Source organism: Saccopteryx leptura, chromosome 5, assembly GCF_036850995.1.
Source record: "Saccopteryx leptura isolate mSacLep1 chromosome 5, mSacLep1_pri_phased_curated, whole genome shotgun sequence".
NCBI classification, from domain to species: domain Eukaryota; kingdom Metazoa; phylum Chordata; class Mammalia; order Chiroptera; family Emballonuridae; genus Saccopteryx; species Saccopteryx leptura.
The window spans coordinates 88,744,949-88,770,267 of record NC_089507.1 but is presented as its reverse complement, the minus strand read 5'-3'; the positions used below and the strand labels follow the sequence as shown (position 1 = coordinate 88,770,267).

At 38.4% G+C, this 25,319-nt stretch overlaps 2 protein-coding genes across 4 annotated transcripts in view; one reads left to right on the top strand and one right to left on the bottom strand.

Moving 5' to 3' along the window:
• GSTCD (glutathione S-transferase C-terminal domain containing) overlaps positions 1-4,739 on the bottom strand; it is a 135,262-nt gene extending 130,523 nt beyond the window's left edge. The window contains exon 1 of the mRNA XM_066385887.1: positions 4,522-4,739. The gene's annotated coding sequence lies outside the window, so the exon portion shown is untranslated. The remainder of the gene's footprint in view (positions 1-4,521) is intronic.
• A 35-nt stretch (positions 4,740-4,774) lies between these two features.
• INTS12 (integrator complex subunit 12) overlaps positions 4,775-25,319 on the top strand; it is a 29,258-nt gene continuing 8,713 nt past the window's right edge. The window contains exons 1-5 of one of the 3 annotated variants that reach the window (XM_066385888.1): positions 4,775-4,885; positions 11,128-11,210; positions 13,467-13,631; positions 17,651-17,803; positions 23,243-23,430. In XM_066385888.1, coding sequence (XP_066241985.1) covers positions 13,476-13,631; positions 17,651-17,803; positions 23,243-23,430 — 497 coding nt within the window. In that variant the 5' untranslated portion in view covers positions 4,775-4,885; positions 11,128-11,210; positions 13,467-13,475. Of the gene's footprint in view, positions 4,886-5,514; positions 5,533-11,127; positions 11,211-13,466; positions 13,632-17,650; positions 17,804-23,242; positions 23,431-25,319 lie in introns of those variants that run through there. The other 2 variants (XM_066385890.1, XM_066385891.1) reach the window with 2 other exon arrangements.

Genomic DNA, 25,319 nt, shown 5'->3' with positions numbered 1-25,319 from the left:
GGGTCTAATGCGACATTAGCTCTCCTTTTCTGACTTTATTTCCTATCCCTCTGCCCTCTTGCTAACTCCTTGATGCTTTTGGAAGAGGCCAAAAATGCTCAACTCGAGAATTTTTGTACCCATTCCCTCTGCCTAGAATGCTCTTCTTCAAGATATTCACATGGTTTGCAACTTCATTTCATTAGGGTCTCTGAATATTATTAATCAGAGCAGCCTCTCCAGGCAACCTGATTTGAAAAAGCACTGCCATCACTCACTAGCCCCTTATCCTGTATTCTTTTACTTTGTAGCACTTATTACTTGACACTACATCTCCAATGCTTAAATTAACAGTACTCAAAATTTAGTTCAAAGAATGAATGAATGTATGTAAATGAGTATAAATAATCACTGCAGTGAGAGTACAGGCAGTCCCTGGGTACTGAAGGAGATAGGTTCTGTAGGTTTAAAAATGTTTAAGTTTTTTTTTTTTTTTGACAGAGAGAAAGAGAAAGTGAGAGAGAGAGAGATCGGAACTGACAGACAGGAAGGGAGAGAGATGAGAAGCATCAATTCTTTGTTATGGCACCTTAGTTATTCATTGATTGCTTTCACATATGTGCCTTGACTGGGGGGGGGGGGCTCCAGCAGAGCAAGTGACCCCTTGCTCAAGCCAGCGACCTTTGGGCTCAAGTCAGTGACCATGGGATCATGTCTATAGTCCTATGCTCAACCCAGAGACCCTGTGCTCAAACCGGATGAGCACACGCTCAAGCCAGTGACCTCGGTTGGAATCTGGGTCCTCTGCATCCCAATCCAACACTCTATTCACTGTGCCACCGCCTGATCAGGTAAAAAGTTTATGTATTTATAATCACAGAAAGGTAAAAATAAATAGTATGTTAAGACAAACATCCCAGTTGCATTTAATAGGCAAATGTAACTGTTCCAACATACATACAAATTCAATTTAAGAATAAACCTACAGAATCTATCTTATTTGTAACCTAGGGATTGCCTGTACTGCTAAGAACTTTAGTCTTGATACAACAAGAATCCCATTCTTTTCGACACCATTCTTTTCTCTTCCAAATGAATACATCTATTTTGAGAGCGATCTATATATAAATTAAGATAAAGAAATAAGATCACCTCTGTGAGCTGAACTAGAAAAAATAAGTAGAATCCATCCAAACATGTAAATAAAGCATAGAAGTTTTTATATATGTTGATTTTTAGGCAAGAGAACTAGGAATCTAACTAGATTCTACATACTGATTTAGCAAGTAGAATCCTTATATACCAATGATTATAAAGTAATAGGTAAGAGTATAGAGTCTGGAGCTTGACTAACCGGGTTCAAATCCTAGTCTTGTTATTTAGAAGCAAAATAAAACTTTTCGTGCCTTAGCTTCCTCATTTATAAAATGGGGACAATAGTAACAGCACTTACTATGCAATGTATTGTGAAACAGAGCATTGCCTATTACAGGGGTCCCCAAACTATGGGCCCGCGGGCCGCATGCGGCCCCTGAGGCCATTTATTTGGCCCTTGCCGCACTTCCGGAAGGGGCACCTCTTTCATTGGTGGTCAGTGATAGGAGCACATTGACCATCTCATTAGCCAAAAGCAGGCCATAGTTCCCATTGAAATACTGGTCAGTTTGTTGATTTAAACTTACTTGTTCTTTATTTTAAATATTGTATTTGTTCTTGTTTTGTTTTTTTACTTTAAAATAAGATATGTGCAGTGTGCATAGGGATTTGTTCATAGTTTTTTTTTTTTATAGTCTGGTCCTCCAAAGGTCTGAGGGACAGTGAACTGGCCCCCCGTGTAAAAAGTTTGGGGACCCCTGGCCTATTACATTAGTAAGCTCCTAAATAATTATTAGGTATTATTATTCTTTTATAATTTATCTCAAAATTCCTTAACTACGGACACTATTCAAAATATACAAATTTTGATGGGCAAGCCCAAGTTATGCTATTTCCAAACATCTTCTCAGAAAAAATAGGGGGCTCATGTTGAATTGAAAAGGTATTACCCCAAATATTGAAAAAATCTTGCCACTGATGAAAGCCAGCAAGTCACAAAATGGTAGATTATAAATGCAATATCCTAAGTTCACATATACATTAACCACCTATATTGTACAAAATAAATAGCTCATCAGTTCACAAGTATAAAGATTGTAAGCTCTTATTTTTCTTAAGAGATTAAAACAGACTTAAATCCACTTAAATTCCCTATTACATCAAATGTTCAATATTATGGATATTAGAACTTAGCTTTTGCTTTAAACATTTCACAGACCACTACTGTTTGGTTGAAAATCTCACCCTATTTTCTTACAGTAATTTTTAAAAAGTTACCCTTACTGTTAGATAGCAGCTAATTACTTTAAATATTAAAGGTTAATGAAAGAAAAAGAAAACAGCTATTTCAGTGTTCACTACATTTTGTAATGTGGGAATGCACATAGTTAAGTCCTACAAAACAAAATTCTATAATTAACCCTTTGAGTAGTGAGTTTTTTGTTAATCCTTTGAGTGAGGACAGACATGAATGTTCATACTACTCAAAGGGTTAAAATGAACTATTTTCTTCTCTGGGCAAGAAGTGGAAAAAAATGTTTAAAAGTAAAATACTTTATTGTAATCTTAGCCATAAGGGAAGTATGTCATCTACTCTCTGGAGAAGCGGGGAATCATGTTGCCAGGGAAGTATGCTTATAACTAAGCATGACCTCATCATTAGTAGGGATTCACAGCACGAAATAATAACGTTAGAAACATCAGCAAGCCTGAAATAAAAGTACTGAATCCTTACACCAAACAATACCTGTGTTTGTTATAATCTAATTGGGTTAAATCTTTGCATTTCAAGTACTAATCATAACAAAATTTGAGAGACTACTTTGAATACTTGAAGATAAAAACAACAAATAAATAGTGTAGAACTGTGCATACTACAAGTTTTAGTTGACTGGCCTCAGAATTTAAGTTTCAAGGTCTGCTACATATAAAAACTTCTATGCTTTATTGCTGTTAGAAAGGTCAACTGGATACTCAGTATTTTTTCTTATTTCAAAGAACAGCTGACACAAAAACTACAAACTAAAAACATAGGTTAAAAAGCACTTGATGGAACCACTACTACAGAAGTTTGAGCTTTGTTTAAAGCAGGAAAGCAGAAGTGTAAAAAAATAATAAAAGAATTGATAATTCTCAAATCTCACTGATTTTTGTCACAGATTTATTTTTTGAAGTGAAATTTATTAAAACAATGCCTTCAGACTGACCAGGCAGTGGTGCAATGGATAGTGTCGGACTGGGACAGAGAACCCAGGGCTTGAGTGTGGGATCAAACATGATGGTCGCTGGCTTGAGCCCAAGGTCATTGGCTTGCTCTGCTGGAGCCCCAGGGTCAAGGCACATATGAGAAAGCAATAAATGAACAACTAAGGTGCTGCAACTATGAGTTGATGCTTCTCATCTCTCTCCCTTCCTGTCTGTCCCTCTCTTTGTCTCTCTCTCTGTCACAAAAATAAACCAACAACAAAAAATGCCTTCAGGTAAAACACAAACACAATTTTAAATAATGAGTATGCTTAGTGCAATTCTGAGTAGTGTATAATCCCCACCAGTAAATTAAAGAAGTAAAACAACTCGCATATCTTAATGTTTTATTAAATATGACATCAAATCACTCGGTTGTGTTTATAAGAGAATTTATTTTTTACAATGGTCACGTTTACATGTTTAAAATTGTCACATCATTACTTCTTGCCAGCTTTTTCATTTTTCTCCTTTAAACACTTCCTACAGATATGCTTAGAAAAAGTAGACATACCCTACCTTCTTTATCAATAATTTAGCACAAGACATATTATTAAATGCTGACAATCCCTTGACATTAAAAAGCTTACGACAGGAATGGGGTTGTGGCACTAACAATAAAAGGAAAATAACAATTTATCTATCTACAATAATCCCAAAACCAGGTAAAGAGTTGGGATGGGAAGTACGTGTATTAATTAGTAAACGTTAGTGACGTCAGAGCAATTTCATGCCAAGTTAAAATCAAAACTTTCTACAGATGTTTAAAACTAAGTGAAACACTGATGGTGTGCAGACACCAATGGCCCAAAGTGAAGGAAGTCCTTTGGAGCAACTGTTAAGCAGTATGCCCACAGGAGTGCTTTCTCCAACCAGGAAGGGCTGGGATGGAAAACTAAGTGCCAATGAAAAGAAGAGTTAAGGCGTGATGCCGGAGGTCTGAAAGCTACACTTAAGGATCCCACTGACTCCTACAGCTAGAAGCGGCTCTAGTCCCTCCACCAGCAGAGGAACCCGGAACCCCCACCCTCACCCCACCCCCCGCACCCTGAAACTGCGGGCATGAGGGCCAGAGAACTATCAGGACATTAATTCACGCCCTTGCCCTTCCTCGCCCGACGGCAGCCCAGCCACCCCCGGACGCAGAGTAGGCTCTGGAGGTTGGCGGGGACTGCGGGGCCGACGGCCGAGCGCCCTCTTTACCTGGTCGCTGAGGCGCGGCCAGGCAGGGAGGGTGCGTGAACGCGTCCGCGACACGGGCCGCCTGCGCCGTCCTGCCCCGCCCGAGCCGGGATTCCAAGGCCGCTTCTGGAATCTTTGCCAGCGGACCACTCGCCGCCAGAAAGGACTGGGGGACAACGTGTCTGGGAAACAGCCGCGACGGCCGTCATTCGTAATCCGGCGGACCGGAACAAGAGCCGTACGTCACTTCCTACCGTGGCGCAGCGAAAAACGGTCCCCCTTCGGTTGTGCTGCGGGAATCTTTGTTCCCCGTTCTCGAGGCGGCTGCTGCCGGGACCAGTTCAGAAAGGGCTACCGGGAAAGGACCGAGTAGCGGGGCGGAGCGGTGAGTCGTGACGAGCGACCCCCCCCCCCCCCGCCCGCCGCCTCTGGGAGGCTCGAGCCCCTCCACGAGGGAAGAGGCGGGAGAGTAGTTCCGTGGGGGTCTTAGCTGCCTGGCTTCTCCTGGGCATACTAATTTGCGGACGGTCGCGTGCCCAGCCGGACCGCTCGCCCCTCGCTGAGGGCTCCGCGTCCTGCGGGCTGCGGGCTGCGGGCTGCGGCGCGCTGGGGCCGACGCGGCCCCGAGGGCTAACTCTCGGACCTTCCCCAGGAGGCCTCAGCGACTTCTCTGAACAGCTTCTTATTTCCGAGATTCTTCTCTCGGGCTCTCTTTCGGGGACCTTCCCCCGGGCTGGGCCTTTGGGATGCCATGCTTCGAACCAAGAATTGACATTCCCATTGGGTGTCTGCTGTCGCTTTTCAGGTTCTCTGTCACTTGGTTGGTTTGGAATCGGGGTCCTCCCACCTCCCTAGACGTGTCGCTAAGGTATCGATGTAGCCCGGGGCCCAGAACTCAGTGGAGGAATGAAAAGGGCAGCATCTTTACAAGAAGGCTTGTTAGAAAGGGTTGCACGACCTTGCAAAGACAGGACGGGCAAAGCTTTCGAGAGCCATAATGAGATGGCAGAACTGAGGTTGCACTCTGCTTGAGTAGGTTGTTTCCTTCCTGTAGGGTACATGCAGGTGATCGGCCTTGGACTTCTTTTAAGACCGGCATGCAGGGCGGGAAACGAGATCTAGGGGATAGCATATATTGATATTTGCAGACCCAGTTTAGGTTGGACAGATCACAGAAGCCCTTGACAGTGTTATTTCAACAAAAGCCTCGTTCATTCAATAACTATATTTGAGTACCTGTCAGAGTCCAAGCACTAAGTATGTAACCGTGAGTAAAAAGTCCAGTGGGATTAGTGAATTTAAGCCAAATGAAGGATTGGATAGGGTGTTGCAGGTGGGGACATTGTACAAGTCCCCAGTCATGAAAACGGTATTTTTGTTTCACTTTTGCTTTCTTAATGTTTAGGGATATTTTGTTGTTTTATGTTTGTTTCTTTTTCTGAGGGGGTGACAAGTTTGACTTTCTTTTTTTGTTTTTGTTTTTTTGTGAAGGGACTTTGGAAATAATTAGAGGTTTGTATAGGAAAGAAAAAGCAATTATACTTTGATCGCTTAATAATTCTTTAGCCATTATTTTGTGCTACTTTACAAAGTAGCAAAATTATATAGACTCTCCCCTTAAATTACTCAGAGTTATATAGCAAATATAACACTTGTGCAAAAAAAAAAAAAAAGTATGGTTGCTCTCTGTCACACACCCTGCTTGACACGCGGTGGCAGCAGTCGGTAAGACCAATGCAGTGCTGACCATCTTGGAATTTACATTCTGGTGGGAATGACAAACACTGTTTACATAATTAACAATGTAGTAACTATTACAAATAAGTACAGAATGTTTTGAAACCAGTTGAAATATGTGCAGAAAATGAGACTTTTGAAGGTTGAATAAGATGGGAGATGGAACACTACTACAGTGCTGAGATAAAAAAGATACTTTGAAAGACTTGAAATAAGTCATGTGGCTACAACAGAGAGAGTGGGAATAGCTTGAGATACTAGGTAGCATTTAATGAGCAGGTACTCTGGGCCAGGTACTGTCGTAACTGCTTTACACGTACTGCCAGATCATGTAGGGCAGTGGTCAGCAAACTCAGTCAACAGAGCCAAATATCAACAGTACAACAATTCAAATTTCTTTTGAGAGCCAAATTTCTTAAACTTAAACTATATAGGTAGGTACATTCCTTATCACGGTAGCGCCTGTACATGGTATTTTGTGGAAGAGCCACACTCAAGGGGCCAAAGAGCCGCATGTGGCTCGCAAGCCACAGTTTGCCAACCAGGGATGTAGGACATTGGAGACTTTAAGAATGTTGTTCTTTAACCTTTGGATAGTGAGAAGTTTTAAGGAGCATTTTAAGCGAGTGGGTGATATGAAAAGATTTGGAGGGGGAAAACGTGGTTGTGGGGAGACTCATTAAGCTATTGCTATGGGCCTGATCGTAGATGGAGGATGGTAGCTTCGTCTAGGGTGGTGGTAATAAGGGTTGAAAAAGGTGGATGAATTTGAGATGTATTTAAGAGTTTTGGTGATTGAATAGGGGTGGGGGTTCAGGAAGGAGGAGGAGTTAAAAGTTGATTTTCAGGTTTCTGGCTGGAGCAGGGTAAGTATCATTTGAGAAAGGGACAATTAGAAGAACTGGTTGGGAGACAAGAGCTCTGTTATGTTGAGTAGTAGGAGGTACAAGTGATACACCAAGTGAAGCTTGCAATTAAATCTTGGGAGAGACACAGGGGCTGGAAAGATAAATTTATAATTACTGGCAAAAGGGTGTGTATCTCATTGTCTAAGGCAGTAATCCTCAAACTGCAGAGTGGATCAGAACAACTGGAAAGATTAATACAGATTTCTGGGCCCCACTCCCAGGGACCTAAGTAATGTGTATGCTGCTGATACAGAAGAAACATTTTGAGAAGAAGGTTTAGAGTAAGAAAAGGAGAGACCCAGAACCCAGTCTTGAAGAACTCATTTTTGTTTCAGTGGAATAGAAGGAACCTACAAAGAAAACCGAAAAAGAAGCAGGAGGAAAAACCAATATTTATTATATTTACCTGACTTAGGCCCTGAATGAATACTTTGGTGAAAGCATTGTCATGGAATGGTGGGACAAAAACCAAATTGCATGAACTGAAGCCTAAGTAGAAGAAATAAAAAGAAAGAGTATAAAATATAGATGACTTTCTGAGGACATTTTGCTAGATAACGAAGAGGATTGGAGAGGAGAGGCCTGAATATATTTAAATGTTAATGAAAAGATTCCAGTAGAAAGAAAGAGACAGTGAGGGTGGGGGTGGAGAAGACAGTAAATAATCCATAACTCAAGGTTCCAGGGGGGAAGGAAGAGATAGATCCAGGTACATATGGCATTACATGGAGAGCTAGCTCCTTACAGATCAGTTTGGGAAACAAGAAAGGATAGTTAGAGGTAAGTTTGTAGATGTGGTGGCAGAAGGTTGATTTAATTCTTCTCTGACAGATTGTGTCTTCCCTGTGAAGTAGATGAGGTCATCTACTGAGAGAGAGAGAAACAATTTCAAGGAAATTAGAGAAATATAACTGGTGTTTGCAGAAGGTGAGGAAGTGAGTTGACCACAGAAGCATAATAGGATTACTAAATTGTATCAAGTACCTAAGTGAGGTTGGTAACTCGAAGATAGAGAGTGAGTATATTCCTCTCAGCTGCCCTTGAGAGTTCGGATGCAGGCAGGGAGAAGGTAGGTGGGCTATAAAGTAGATGAAACTATAGGGCTATGGCACAAGGGTACTTACAGTACTAGAAGCGTCTATGAATGGCTGAATCATGGAATAGAAGCTGTACAAGAAGTAAAATGACGTACTATAAATAAATCAAGAAGGATAAAAAGAGATGGAGGAAAGAGATTGTTTACTAGTGGGAATTTCTGTGTTACTTACATGCATTATCATAGACAATTCCTAGCATAAGCTAAGAATTCACTCTCACCAACTCCACTACAGCCACTTTGTTAGGTCACTGACATTTTTTTTTTAATTATTAGAGAGGAGGGGAGTTAGAGACAGACTCCCACATGAACCCCAACTGGAATCTACCCAGCAACCCCCATGTAGGGCCGATGCTCTGCCCTTTTGGGCCCATGCTCGTAATATTTTTGGGTATTTTTGGAAATACTAAAGATAAATTGACAGGTACAGCACAGCTGCTGACCTCTTTAGGACTTCAGAAAAGGGAAAATAAATTTTTTTCACTACATGTACATTTTTCCCAGTAATAAAGGATAAGTAATAGAAACCAGGGAAGGCAATAGAAAATGCAGAAGAAAAGATAAAAAATTAAAATATAAAGGATAAAACATATAACCATGAGTGTTTTTAGGTCCAACTACTGTTTTCTGTTTGATAAGGAAAAGAGGTTGGGGCAAGAAGGTGCCAATAAGGAAAAAGCAGGGGGAACAAGAAATTCAAAGTACATGTGGAATGGAAGTAAAGAAATAAACAAAAGGAACAGAAAATAAAGGATTACCTTAGCCGGTTGGCTCAGAAGTAGAGTGTCGGCCCAGTGTGTGGAAGTCCCAGGTTCGATTTCCAGTCAAGGCACACAGAAGAAGCAACTATCTACTTGTCCGCTCCCCCCCTCTTCCTCTCCCGTAGCCATGGCTCAAATGGTTTGAGCAAAGTTGTCCCCAGGTGCTAAGGATGGTTCCATGGCCTTGCCTCAGGCACTAAAACAGCTCGATTGCCCAGCAAGGGAGCAGTGGCCCAGATAGGCAGAGCATCGCCTGATAGGGGCTTGCTAGGTGGATCTCTGTCTGAAGGGGGTGGGCATGTGGGAGTCTGTCTCTGCCTCCCTGCCTCTCACTTACTTAAAAAGGAAAGAGGGAGGGAAGGAAGAAGGGAAAAAGGAAGGGAGGGAGGGAACGAGGGAGGGAGGGAGGAGAGAGAGAGGAGAGAGAAAGAAAAGAAGAAAAAGAAAGCAATGAAGGGAGGGAAGAAAAGGTAGGAAGGGGGGGGGGGAGAGAAAGGAAATGGAAAGAGAAGAGAAAAGAAAAGGATTGACTCAGCATCCTGAAAAGTTTCCTGGAGTGAGGGAAGACTGTAATCAAAAATAAGAATTTATTATATCCAAAGAGAGTATGTGTAGCAAGTTTTATTGGCTGAAGATGAAGCTCATTGAGGTTGAAGATTTAATTTTACATTTGGGGACAGGTGAAAATAGAAATATTTCAGGGTTCTCTTAAGGCAGAAATCACCTGGAGCATAAGCAAATTCGACTAAGATCATTGAGTCTATAATCTTCGGGGTGGTTGGCTTTTTCATGGACGGCCTGAAATTTCTAGTGGACTGGTTCACAGACCGGCGATTAAAAAACACATCTAGCCTGACCAGGCAGTGGCGCAGTGGATAGAGCGTCGGACTGGGATGCGGAGGACCCAGGTTCAAGACTCCGAGGTCGCCAGCTTTAGTGCGGGCTCTGGTTTGAGCAAAAGCTCACCAGCTTGAACCCAAGGTTGCTAGCTCGAGCAAGGGGTTACTCGATCTGCTGAAGTCCCGCGGTCAAGGCACATATGAGAAAGCAATCAATGAACTACTGAGGTCTCGCTACGAAAAACTGATGAATGATGCTTCTCATCTCTCTCCGTTCCTGTCTGTCTGTCCCTGTCTATCCCTCTCTCTGACTCTCTCTCTGTCCCTGTAAAAAAATAAAATAAAATAAAAAACACATCTAAACTGAATAAAGGAAGTTGGAGAATATCAATACAGATGCTAATATTGCCAAAGATGATGGCAGGATTGGGGAGAGGAAGAGGAGCCTGGTGCAAACATTTTATACATTAGCAAAAATGAAGATGCAGATATGGATTTCAAAAGACAGTGTGGAAGAATGATGGTAATGGACTATTTTCCCCAAAGCAACAAAATACAGTAAAGTCTCTGAACTCCTTTGCTTTTTGAGTAGAAACAAGTCAAAGGAACACTACTTTGGGGATGGTTGTAAGAGAGTAGATGATTTGGGAGACAGTTAAAGGTAAACATAAAAGAAGTGCTTGAGAAAAAAGTGGAAAGTATATGTTGGTAATGAGTAGGGTCTAGAGTTTGATGGCCAACTAGCAATGAAGTTAAAGGGGAAAGGGATAGTACTGGATGGATTTGCAAAGGGAAGGTAGTTTGTCCCTTAAAACAGTTATTATATATATATAATAGAAAAAGGAAAACCAGAATTTGTTAGGCTAGAGCAGTTGCCTCTAAATGTTCTCATCAAGTATATATATATATAAAAAATTGAGCACACTTCTATATGTGTGTAGTTATAAATTATATGTATATACTTGTAACTGTATTAATAGCTTATTTTTAATAAAAAGAAGAAATTTTAATTTTCTTCTCTTTGTATTCCACTGTGGAGACCACCAGGCAAGAAGGCTATGTTAGAAATTTAGGGCTGGAGTACCAAACCTGTTTGGTTTTATGGTTGTAGAATCATACACTATAGAAAGAACTGACTCCGAGGTTCTAGTTGGATGTTGGTATTGGACATGACATCTGTAGTCTTGTAATGTAATTGCTAGCTCTTGTCACTAATCTGTAGTATAAACCTTTAATCTCTGATTTTGGAAACGTATAACAGTAAATACTTGGCTTCTGTTTTTCAGCATGGAATGTCAATGATTTTTCTAGTATACTATAAGGATTCCTATTAACCCTTTGGTCCATACTTCATAAAACATTGTGCTGGGTAAGAAAACTACTATGCTCTTTAGCTATAAAAAGTTAGGTCAATAAAAAGACAAGGTTGTGTTCCCCTTGTGTACTCAGGAAGAGTGGCAGTTTTGCCTTTTTCATCATGGACATTTTAATGAGGAGCTGTTTTTGCCTCAGATGTATATGGTGAACCAGCCCCATGAGTATATTTGAAGATAACCTTTCTGTGATGTATAAATGATTTGCAAAAATAGATACCAAGAAAAACATTAAGGTATGAATTTCATTCACTTTTATAATCTACTTAACCATAAAAGCCATTTTGCTAAAACACAGTGTTGCTGATTAGTTTTGCAAAAAAATTAAACCACTATTCTTTAAATCCTTTTTTGATGTTCTAAAAATTTCTTACTGTGCCTAAGTAACTAGCCTTTCTCTAGCATAAATGTTACCTTTCTGAAAACCCAGGGACATTTTCCCACCTTGTGCTTACCATTTGCAAGTTGGTTTCATAAATTAGAGATGGCTTTTGTACTATTTGGTATTGTTAGTTAAGACATGATTTATTTTGACATTCTAGATACTAAAAAAACATTCATATACGTGTGTGTGTGTGTGTGTGTAGTTGACATGGCACCATCCCTCAGAGAACTTGTGTTGGGCAAATGAGTTTGTTAAATATGTATTTTTTGAGTTTGCTCACTTTTAGTGTTAAAAAATGGCGCTTGGCACACCCATTTATGTGATCTGTGAAGTTGCAAATTACCTTCCTGCTTGGGAAGGGCCATTGTTATGGGAATACTTGCTGAAGGAGAGGTTTTCACACCAGAAAACTTTTAAAAGGAAGAAGGAGAGAGGGAAGCCATTCTTGGAGAGTGAGAGCAGAGAGGATGCAGAGTGCTGAGAGAGAAGCCAGTTTGTGCAGAGAAAGTTGGAAGAAGAAAATGGGGAACGGAGGTGAGGGGCTTTTGTGAGCTCTGCTGAGACTGGTGAGGCCTTTGATTCTAGGAGAAACTGGGTAAGATTCTCCTGGTTGTGGAACTGGAGAATGTGTCAGTGGCTTTGGGAGCCCTGTGTGTTGCTCCTGGGCCGGATGTGAGACTTTAATAAAGAAATGGCCCACCATTTTTTGGCTTCACTGTTTATCATCTGTCTGAATCTAATGAGAACCTGCATGTGCATGTGAACCATGGCGGCGACTACTGGCCCTACACCTTGCTTTTAAAAATAGGTTGAGGCATAATATGCCACAATCTAAGTGTGGTCTAATAAGATCATCATTAGTGTGTTTTTGAGGCTTTCAGGATTGGATGAGAACTAAGAAGACAGAGAGAGTGAAACAAAGGCTGCTGCAGTGACCTTTTATTGCTCATCACTTAATGCGGCCTCTAACCTTACCCTCCTGTGATACTCCACCCTCACATTAAATCTTTTTTTCTTTCCTGTCATGGAAATAGGTTTGAGAAAACATTTTGATATATAATGAACTTGATATAAACACATCAAGTTCATATGTACTGAACTGTAAGTGTATATTTTATTTTTTATATATATAATTATATATATATTGGAGATATATATATATAATTATATATATATTGGAGATATATATATATATATATATATATATATTGTAATGTTTTATTAGTATCTACAAAGCACAAGGCAGGAAAATGTTCCTGGGTTTTCAGAAAAGTAACATTTTTATGCTAAAGAAAGGCTAGTTCCTTAGTCCCAGTAAGAAATTTTTATAACAGAAAAGGATGTAAAGAATAGTGGTTTAATTTTTTTGTAAAGCTAATCAGCAACATTGTGTTTTAGCAAAATGGCTCTCAGTGCTAAGTAGATCATAAAAATGAATGAAACTCATACCGTTACATTTTTCTTAGTATCTATTTTCACAAATTTAGGCATCCTTTTTTTTAACTGGTTCTTAATTTGGGTTGTTGGGGGTGGTCATTGACTTTTGAAAAACGAGAGCTATGTTCTTTCTCTCCAGAAAAAATATGTTTGCATACTTTAAAATGGAGTTATGAGGGGTCTTTGTGGCAGGGAGGAGCTTATCTGGATTTAAAACTTGGATATGAATACGCAGAAAACTAATAATACTTTTGCTTCAGGGGAAAGAACTAGATGTGCCAGTCAGTGTTAAGAAAGAAATTTACTTCTATTTGTAATAACCATTTGTATATTTTAAATTTTGTATTATGTGCACAGCACTGTTAAAAAAATAAATTGTAGATAAACTTTACTCATTGTCTCTTAAATTACCTCCCTCTTTTTCTTTCAGGTTTTTGCAATGGCTGCTACTGTGAACTTGGAACTTGATCCCATTTTTTTGAAAGCGTTAGGCTTCTTACATTCAAAGAATAAGGATTCTGCTGAAAAGCTAAAAGCATTACTTGATGAATCTTTGGCTCGGGGCATTGATTCAAGTTACCGTCCATCTCAGAAGGTACCTACATGAATAAAAGCTTGGAGTTTTGTAAAGCCTGTAATAGTATAAGTAAAACAATCTCTCTGCCAAAACGATTTTCCTGTGGTGATGAAGGAATTATATTCCTTAATTTTGTTTTCTTCCTTCAGGCTTTTAGGGAACTCTTACACTACGTAGAACAGTTAGCTGGGTGTAGGAATATTCTGGTCTCCTGCTTTGTGTGTATAGAAACCTGCTTGTTTATGGTATATTTTAATTTTAAATTCTTTATGATCAGTATTTTTTAAAGCTGCTGAATGAAACTGTACCTTACTTGTAATTATCTTCTAAGTTTTAGGGGGAAAAGAAATCATGCAGTAGAAGGACGAGGATTTTGCAATAATGTAATTTGAATATGTATAGGAAAATGTAAGGGGAAAAGTAGGTATGGATGGACTGTGAGCTCCAATCTTAATAGTAACAAAGTGACCAAACAGCATTTTTCTGAAAAGAATAGACATTTGGAATGGAACACTCCTATTTTTAAATCCTAGTTTACCTCTTACTAGTTGGGCAGTAATAGATAACATGTTCTGAAGATTTACTGTATCCCAGGAACTGTCCTGGGTGGTACATATATATAATTAATTTTTAATTGGTATAACCGTCCTTTGAGATAGGTATTATTGAATTTTTCTCATTTTACAATTAGGAAACTGAGGTACATAGTAACTGCATTTCATTAACTTCTGTTTCTTTCTTAGTACAATAGGGATAATAAAAACTACCTTGCAAAGTTGTGAATATAAAAAAGATGAAGTATGTAAGCTACCTAATGTAGTATCTATGAAGTGCATAACAGGCTGTTAGTGAATAACAGTTTCTTTATATTCTCTAAGATGTTCTTTCAAACCTCTCTCAACCTTTAGCCCTGAAACCCCAAGCCACCCAGCTCCGGGAACCTAGAAACCAAACGGAAGGGGAAGTACAAAACTGAGACTCGCTCAGGCTAACCCGCAATCTCAAACTCCAGACAGGGCCAGGTGTCAGGCTCAGGACCCCAGGGAGCAGTGGTATTTTGCCCCCAGCCTCTTTTAACTTTAGTTTTAGTGCTCTCAAGCCTTTTTATTATGACTTCATTTTTCTACCATTCTCATTCTGGTAGGTTCCATGAATTCAAACCGACCAAGTTAATACAACTCTTCAAAACACACTACCAAGTTCATTCTGCTCTAAGTATTGGTATTTTCCAAATAGGAAAAACCTATTATTACTAAAGAAGCAGTGTTTTGAGATCCTAAAATAAAAGGAGATTTATCTATTAAAATACAGGAAAAATTTGTTGTAATTAAAAAGCCTGCTACCATTAGGTTTTTAACCAGTTAATTCTCTTGGTCATTTAGAGATAATGAGCAGGGGGGTATTTAAAAAGCACAGGTTCATACTCTGGCTTTTCTTCAAAGTATATAAGAAGCACAGGTTTATTTAATTTTAGCTTTCAGCTGAACTTTCTATTTCTAGAATGCTGTGCTTAAAAACTAACAGCTGGCTCTTTGAGTGTAGTTCCAACATCAAAATTGGTTGATATTTTCATTTACTGTATATCAGTAAGTCAAGTGTGAAATAATGAAGTAAGAACTTATCCATTGATGACCTAAACAACTTCTTTGCTGAATTAGATAATAGTTTTCAAACACTGTAAGACTATGTCCTCAATATTTTATGTTGCAGACGCAATGTACTTTTAAGTTTAATCTTCAGTATTAACATTTTGTCCGTCACTTTTTTAAATCTGCATGAGTGGTTAGTCACCAAATTTTCTGAAAAGAGTCAAAAGTAAATATTTTAGGTTTTGTGGTCCAGATGGTCTTTGTCACAGCTATCTAATTCTGCCCTGGTAGCATGAAGGCAGCTGTAGATAATATATAAGTGAGTAAGGACTGTGCTCCTTTTTTGTTTTGTTTTTTTGTTTGTTTGTTTTCTTAAGTGACAAATGGGGAGGCAGAGAGATAGACTCCCACATGCCCCCTGACTGGGATCCACCCGGCAAGCCCCCTGTGGCGGGGGTACTCTGCCCATCTAGGGCCATTGCTCCTTTGCTTGGTAACTGAGCTATTTTTGTGCCTGAGGTGAGGTCACAGAGCCCTCCTCAGACCCCGGGGTCAACTTGCTCCAACCAAGCCATGGCTGTGGGAGGGGAAGAGAGAGAGAAAGGAGAGGGGGAGGAATGGAGAAGCAGATGGGCGCTTCTCCTGTGTGCCCTGTGCGGGAATTGAACCCAGGACATCCACACACCAGGCCGATGCTCTACTGTTGAGCTAAATGGCCAGGGCTTGGTGTTCTCTAATATAACTTTATTTATAAGAACAGGCATTAGGCCAGATTTATCCTACCAGCCTTAATACATCAACTCCCAGTCTAGACAATGAGCCCAAGATTAAATCAAGCCCTACTGCCAATAAGTCCAATGCCCATTTCTCATTTCTTCCTATTCTTTCCTTTGCAGTCACCACTATTCTGAAGATGGTATTAGCCTTCCCATTTATATTTTTATGTATTATCAAATAAAAATAGACCCCATTCAGATGTTTTGCTTCAAAGAGTAAGGAAATACCCTCTTTTGGGGGGAAAGGAGTCGTCCCAAGGAGCTAGTATATACATAAACTTTTTATACTGTTAATAACAATAGGTGCCAAGTATATATATCAGCAAAGCTTAATGTAAGAACAAGTATTAGAAGTTTAAAACAAAATGGAAAGATAAGTCACAGCTGAGAGGAAATACTTGTAAATCTTGTATCTGATAAAGGATATTTATCCTGAATCTATGAAGAACTCTGAAACTTATTTTTAAAAATGGGCAAAAAATTTCAACACCGTACCAAAGGAGATATATGTATAGCAAATAAGCATTTGAAGTGCATTAACATTATTAGTCATTAGGTAGATTAAATTCACAATAATATACTACTATATGCCTATTATAATGTCTAAAATTAAAAAGAATAGTCATACTAAGTGTTGGCGAGGATGGGAAGGAACTAGGACTCTCATGTATCCCTGATAGAAATATAAAATGATATACCTCTGTGGGACATGATTTGGCAGTTTCTTAAAAAGTTAAAACCGCCTGGCCTGTGATGGCGCAGTGGATAAAGCGTCGACCTGGAACACTGAGGGTCGCTGGTTCAAACCCTGGGCTTGCCTGGTCAAGGAACATATGAGAGTTGATGCTTCCTGCTCCTCCCTCCTTTCTCTCTCTCTCTTTCTCTCTCTCACTCTCTCTCCTCTCTAAAAAATGAATAAATAAATTTAAAAATTTAAAAGAAAAAAAAAGTTAAAAACCTGCACCTAACACATGATTCAGCCATTCCACTTGGAGACATATATTTAGAGAAATGAAAGTGTATGTCTACAAAAGACTTGTCCATGGATGTTCATAACAACTTATTTGTAATAATCTCAAACTTTGTACAAACCAAATGTCCATCAGTAGATAAACAGTTAAACAAATTGTGGTATATCCACTCAATGGACTACTATTCAGCAACATAAGGAATGAATTATTGAAATACTCAGCAACCTGGATGAATCTCAAAATAAATATACTGAGTGAAAGAAGCCAGACCAAAAAAAAAAAAGCATGTGCTGTATGATTCCATTTATATAAATTTCTGGGAAATACAAAGTAATGCGTAGTTACAGAGTGCAGATCAGTGGTTGTCTGAGGATGGGAGGGTATAGTTTCTCTAGGATTACACCTTTAGAAGTGCTGCAAAGGGCTGCAAGGAAACTTTGGGGGATGGTGATATTGCTTGTATATTGATGATATTGATGATATTGTTTCATAGGCGTGACTTACCAAATTTTACTCTTTAAATAGATGCTGTTTACATATCAGTTATTTTCAATAAAGCTGTTTAAAGAAAAGGACATTATATTGGTCACAACATGATGTCTTAATTTTTAACTGAAAATTGTTTAGTTTTATGATCTATTTCTTTATACTATATTAGATAGTCAATATAATTATGTCTCTCCTTTCATTTGACTTTTTAGGATGTGGAGCCACCCAAAATTGCAAGCACAAAAACTGTTACCATTAAGCAAGAGCCCAAAGCACCATCCAGTCTTCCTTCTGGCAATAATAATGGCAAGGTTCTCACAACTGAAAAAGTAAAGAAGGAAGCCGAAAAGAGACCTGCTGATAAAGTAAGATTTTATTTTATTTTACTTTGGTTTTTTTCCAGGTGAGAGGAGGGGAGATAGAGAGTCAGGCTCCCACATGTACCCCTATCAGGATCCACCTGGCAACCCGCCTGGGGCTGATGCTCTGCCCATCTAGGGCCATGTTCTCAACTGAGCTATTTTTAGCACCTGAGGTGGAGCCTTCATGGAGCCATCCTCAACACCCAGGCAAGTGTGCTCAAACCAATTGAGCCATGGCTATGGGAGGGAAAGAGAGAGAAAGAAGGGAGAGGGGGGGGAGGGAAGGAGAAGCAGATGGTCACTTCTTCTTTGTGTCCTGACCAGGAATCAAATTCAGGACATCCACATGCTGGGCCGATGCTCTACCACTGAGCCAAATGGCCAAGGCCTAAAGATTTTATTTTAATCTACTAAAAAATCAAAGTAAATCAGTCTTTTATAGGCAGAAATAATGTGGGGTTTTTTTTGTTTTTGTTTTTGTTTTTTTCCTCGAAGCTGGAAACTGGGAGGCAGTCAGACAGACTCCCGCATGCGCCCGACCAGGATCTACCTGGCACGCCCACCAGGGGGCGATGCTCTGCCCATCTGGGGCATTGCTCTGTTGCAACCAGATCCATTCTAGTGCCTGAGGTAGAGGCCACGGAGCCATCCCCAGAGCCCGGGCCAACTTTGCTCCAATGGAGCATCAGCTGCGGGAGGGGAAGAGAGAGACAGAGAGGAAGGAGAGGGGGAGGGGTAGAGAAGCAGATGGGTGCCTCTCCTGTGTGCCCTGGCCGGAAATCGAACCTGGGACTCCTGCATGCCAGGCTGACGCTCCACCACTGAGCCAACCAGCCAGGGCCCTGTTTTGTGGGGGGGGGGGTATGTAATAGTGGCTAAAAAGCATATAATAATCATTCAGTAAATATATTTTGATAATTGTTGATTTTTTTTAAATGATTAAAATTTAGAAATATTTTTAACTATTTACTGAAGCCACTGTCAGCATACCTTAGCCCTAAGGTATGTACCAATTATAAGTATAACTTTAATACATGACTCAGATATTCTAAATGGTATAGTTGACAAGGAAAGATAGAAAAGAATAAAGAATAAATGAATAAAGACAGAGATATAAATAACTAAGCATGAAATTTGTTAAAAAATGGCATGTACCTTAACAGGTCTACAGATAATTATTAGACTGTCTATTTTGAATGATTTCTGGCACATAGTTAATTTTTAAGATTTTAGCACTTAATAGTGGGGATATTAAAAAAAAGATATTTAATAATTTCTGCCCTCAGTGTGGGGTATATTTGTCCCGTATATTTCCATACTTTTTCCTAAATATTGTGGCTATTCATAAATGTGTTGTATTGTTTTCTGAGCTGTTAAATTAATATAAATGCTACATTGTACATATATACATAGATATGTGTGCAGATGTGTCTCCAGTTTCTGGTAACCTACTTTTTTCTCCACTCCACAATGTGCTTTTGAAATTTATCTATGTTGATGTACATAGATTTGAGTTATTTCAGCTACTGTAAATATTAATTTCATGAATAAACTAGTTTTTCCATTCCCCAACTAATGAGCAATTAGCTTATTTCTTCTTTTCTCTATTATAGTGGAGCTTCAAGAAGCGTTCTATGCTTATCTCTATATACATGGTGATAGTTTCAATAGGACATACGTATACTTCTATAAAAGGATGTAGTAGGACAGGTTACTTCTTCAATATTACTATAGAAATTAGTAGCCTGACCAGGCGGTGGTGCAGTGGATAGAGCGTCGGACTGGGATACGGAAGGACTCAGGTTCGAGACCCAAGGTTGCCAGCTTGAGCACAGGCTCATCTGGTTTGAGCAAAAAGCTCACCAGCTTGGACCCAAGGTTGCTGGCTTAAGCAAGGGGTTACTTGGTCTGCTGAAGGCCCGCAGTCAGGGCACATATGAGAAAGCAATCAATGAACAACTAAGGTGTCGCAACACACAACGAAAAAATGATTGATGCTTCTCATCTCTCCGTTCCTGTCTGTCTGTCCCTGTCTATCCCTCTTTCTGACTCTCTCTCTGTCTCTGTAAAAAAAAAAGATTTAAAAAAAGAAAGAAAAAAAAGAAGAAATTACTATCCAGAGTGGATATACTAAATTTATACTCTCACCAATAAAATATAAGAATTTCAGTTATCCCTGTCTTACTGGCCTATTTAATTTTTGCTAATCTGACGGGTATATCTATAACATTTTTATCTTAAAGACAATTTGCTTTGAAGTTTGGATTACTGATTGATAGTTCATTATTTACTTCAATATATTTTATTTTTAATTTTTTTCAATTACAGTTTACATTCAGTATTACTTTGTATTGGTGTCAAGTGTACAGCATAGCAGTTACACAATCATATACTTTACAGTGTTCCCCCTAATGTTTCCAAAATCCACCAGGCACATACATAGTCCAATATTACTAACTGTATTTCCTATGCTGTACTTTATATGCCATAACTGTTTTATAACTACCAAACTGTACTCCTAATCCCTTCCCCTTTCTCACCCAGTCCTCAAGCCCTCTTCCTTCTGGCATCCGTCAGTCTGTTCTCTGTATCTAAGGTTCTGTTTCTGTTTTGTTTGTCCAATTACATTGTTCTTTAGATTCCACATGTAAGTGGAATAATATACTTGTCTTTCTCTGACTGACTTATTTCACTTAGTATAATACCCTCCAGGTTCATTCATGCTGCCACAAATGGTAAGACTTCATTCCTTTTATGGCGAAGTAATATTCCATTGTTTCTATGTACCACAGCATTTTTATCCGCTTGTCTATTTATGGGCATGTGGGTTGCTTCCATTGTGTGGTTATTATAAATAATGCTGCAGTGAACATATAGGGGTGCATATATTCTTCAAATTAATGTTTGGGGTTTCTTCAAATATATCACCAGAAGTGGAATTGCTGGGTCATAAGGCAGTTTTATTTTTAATTTTTTGAGAAACTTCCATGCTGTTTTTTTCATAGTGGATGCACCAGTCTGCATTCCCACCTACAGTGCAAGAGGGTTCCCTTTTCTGCACACCATCACCAATATTATTGTTTGTTGATTTATTGATCATAACTGTTCTGACAGGTGTGAGGTGATATTGTGGTTTTTATTTATAATACAATATATTACTCTGATAATTAGTGATGTTGAACATCTTTTCATATGTCTAATGGCCATCTGTATGTCCCCTTTGGAGAAGTGTCTATTCAGCTTCTTTGTCCACTTTACCTCTTACCAGATGTCTGATTGGCAAATATGTTCTTCCATTCAGTGGGTTGTCTTTTCATTTTGTTGATATTTTACTTTGCTGTGCAATAACTTCTTAATTTACTGTAATCCTATTTGTTTATTATTTCTTTTGTTTCCCTTTCCTGAGAAAATAGATTAGAAAAAATGCTAATAGAAGTGTCTGAGATTTTATTTCAAATGTTTTCTTCTACCAATTTTATGGGCATGCGTCTTAGATTTAAGTCTTTAGTCCATTTTGAGTTTATTCTTGTATATGGTGTAAGAAGGTGGTCTAGTTTCATTTTTTACATGTATTTGTCCAATTCTTCCTACACCATTTATTGAGTAAACTGTCTTTACCCTATTTTATGTTCTTGCCTCTTGTTAATATTAATTGACCATAAAGGTGTGGATTTGTTGCTGGGCTCTGTTCTGTTCCAGTGATCTATTTGTTTTAAAGCCAGTGGTGTCATGTTGATTACTGTAGCCTTGTAGTATAGCATGAACCTCCACTTTGTTCTTCTTTCTCAATATTGCTGTGGCTATTTGTGGTTCTCTATTAATTTTTGGATTATTTCTTCTTGTTCTGTGAAATACACCATTAGTATTTTGATAGGAATTGCATTGAAGCTATAGATGGCTTTGGGTAATATGGACATTTTAACAAAGTTAATTCTTCCTATCTATGAGGACAGTATATGCTTCCATTTATTTGCATCTTCAGTTTCTTTCTTCAGTGTCCTATAATTTTTTGAGTATAGGCCTTTTACATAGTTGGTTAAATTTATTTCTAAGGTTTTTGTTTTTGTTTTGTTTTGGATGCAATTTTAAATGGATTTGTTTTCTTAGTTTCCCTTTTGGATAGTTCATTTGGTATATAAAAATACAATTGATTTCTGGATATTTATTTTATATCCTGCTACTTCACTGAATTTATCAGTTCTAGTAGTTTGTTTGTTTTAATTTTTCTGAAGTGAGAAGCAGGGAGGCAGAGAGACAGACTCTTGCATGTGCCAAAGTGTGATCCACCCAGCATGCCCACCAGGGGGTGATGCTCTGCCCATCTAGGGCGTTGCTCCGCTGCAATGGGAGTGATTCTAACTCCTGAGGGTGTGGAGCCATCCTCAGCGCCCGGGCCAACTTTGCTCTAATGAAGCCTTGGCTGCGGGAGGGGAAGAGAGAGACAGAGAAACGAGAGGGGCAAGGGTGGAGAAGTGGATGTGCATTTTTCCTCTGTGCCTTGGCCGGGAATTGAACCCAGAACTTCCACATGCTGGGCCGAAGCTCTACCACTGAGCCAACCCGGCCAGGGCCAGTTTTTTTTTTTTTGGTGGGGGGGTAATCTTTAGGGATCTGTATATGCAGTATCGTCATCTGCAAATAAAGACAGTTTTACTTTTTTCTTTCTAATTTATTGGTAGATTTTTTCCTTGTCTGTTTTCTGTGGCTATGACTTTCAGTACTACATTGAGTAAGAGCGGTGAAAATAGACATTCTGTACTACATTGAATAATAGCGGTGAAAATAGACATTCCTTCTTGTTGCTGATCTTAAAGGAAATGCTCTTAGTTTTTCCCCATTGAGTATGATGCTGTCTGTGGGTTTGTCATATATGTCCTTTATTACGTGTTGAGATATGTTTTCTCTATTTCCACTTTGCTGAGAGTTTTTATCATAAATGGATAATGTATTTTGTCAAATACTTTTTTCTGCATCTATTGATATGATTATATAATTTTTATCCTTCATTTTATCCTTTATTTTATCTTTCATTTTATTGATGTTTAGTAGTTCATAATTTAAAATATTTAAAGAAAAAATAGCCTTTAAAAATAACCTTATTAATTCTATGGCTTCTTTATTCAAAGCATATGACAGGAAAAAAAAGGGTCAATATAAGTAAATTCATTGAACTTCCAGAATTCTTTAATGGATAAAGGAGTACAAAGAGAAATGCAGATATATACTAAACTGTTGTGATTTATTTAGTTCTACCTTGCTGGTTTATTTTACATACTAATTATGAATTTATTATAAATCTATAGATCTTTAATGTGTATGTCTGTGCCTAACTATGTGAAAATACCTTTCGAGTGGAATTGGTCATTGCACGCTATCTTCTCTGTCTCTCAGGGATCTAAAGTTTATTATAATGTGTAACATTCTGATCGGGCACTTTTATAGATGAAATCAGACACCACTGAAGGAGTCGAGATTCCAAAGAAACCTAGATTGGAGAAACCAGAAACACGTTCCTCTCCCATTACTGTGCAAAGCAGCAAGGACTTAGCGATGGCTGACCTTTCCAGTTTTGAAGAGACCAGTGCTGATGATTTTGCCATGGAGATGGGTTTGGCCTGTGTTGTTTGTAGGTAAGTTGTATCTCACTATAGATACGTTAGTTTCTTTCTAAAAAACAAACAACTAAACAAAACAGGTCAAACCAATTATTGGGTGTTTTTTATTTTGTTTTTATTTGTAGATGGGTAGGAGATAAGTAGATTATTTCCTATGAACTGCCCATATAGCAGTTTAACATCTTGAAAATTGTCCAATATTTTCTTTCCTGACTGTGGCCCCTTTAATCTGTTATGTTGTAGTAATATTTTTCTTCATTCTGGGGTTCTAGAAAGAAAGTGATTATTGCTTTATTCTTTAGTGAGGAAGAGTCTATTCAGCATACTCAATTAGTGCCATAATTTTTTTTAGGAAGTCTGTATTGCTTTTTCTTTCCCCTGAATGGTTGATAGTACTTATAAACTGTTATATTAAAACACCATTAAATCTTTTCCTAAAGATAATGGAATGAAATATATGGATCAGGTAGGTATTCATGGTGTTGTTTTAAAACATGGGTGCATAAGTAAAAACAACATGGATAATTATGCTTGTCTATAGCAGGACATAAATCTTTTTTTGTTGTTGTTCCTGTGAATATATTCTTCTTTTTTTTTTTTTGGCTGTGTAATTTATTTTTTTATTAATTTTAATAGGGTGACATTAATCAATCAGGGTACATATGTTCAGAGAAAACAACTCCAGATTATCTTGTCTTTCAATTCTGTTGCATACCCATCACCCAAAGTCATATAGTCTTCCATCACCTGCTATCTGGTTTTCTTTGTGCCAGGACATATATCTTTACAGATAAGTGTTTTCAATTTTTCTAGGTTATTCATCTGCAACTTATGTTATTAACCAATGTTATCCCAATAAATTTAATTAATTAAAAAAATCAGAATGCTAAATTTTAAACGTTTTGACGCTACACGCTATATTTTTAATTATTTAATGGTTTTCACTCCTAACACAACTGAAAAGATTGTCATCTTTTCATGAAAACGTTATATTCTGGTTTACCAGGATTGAATAAATAACTGTAAACTTTTGTGAACTTTAGATCTTACCATGTTATATGTACCTCTGAATGGGATTATTTGTTAGAGCTTCATTGTTTTCACATATATATATATTTATTTCGACTTGTATCTACCATGAAGATTATTAGTTGTGTTTTTTTTTTTTTATTTTGAAAGAAAGAAATAAATGGTAATGTGTAAAGAACAAGTAACTGTACCCTTCCATCAGGAGACTTATGCTAGTCTAAGGTTGTGATGATTGTTCTTTGTGCTATTGGAATTTATAATTTTTTGATACATCTATTGCTACATTCTATTTAGTTGATAAGACATTTCTCAATTGAACACCCTTTGCACAATAATATGCTAGGTACTGTATGTTAGGTCCAGTTCCCACCTTTAGGCAACTCATATATTAATAAAGAAGATAGAACAACTTGTAGATAACAAATATAAAAGAATTTAATAGAGGTACAAAGAAGATATTATGAAACTGTTGGAGGACTAGCCAAAGTCTACTACCTTAAGGGAGAAAAAAAATATAAGAGAAAGACAAAGAGCAGGGGTCCCCAAACTATGGCCCACGGGCCGCATGCGGCCCCCTGAGGCCATTTATCCGGCCCGCCACACTGCTGGAAGGGGCACCTCTTTCATTGGTGGTCAGTGAGAGGAGCATAGTTCCCATTAAAATACTGGTCAGTTTGTTGATTTAAATTTACTTGTTCTTTATAATATTGTATTTGTTCCCGTTTTGTTTTTTTACTTTAAAATAAGATATGTGCAGTGTGCATAGGGATTTGTTCATAGTTTTTTTTTATAGTCCGGCCCTCCAACTGTCTGAGGGACAGTGAACTGGCCCCCAGTGTAAAAAGTTTGGGGACCCCTGACAAAGAGAGTATAGC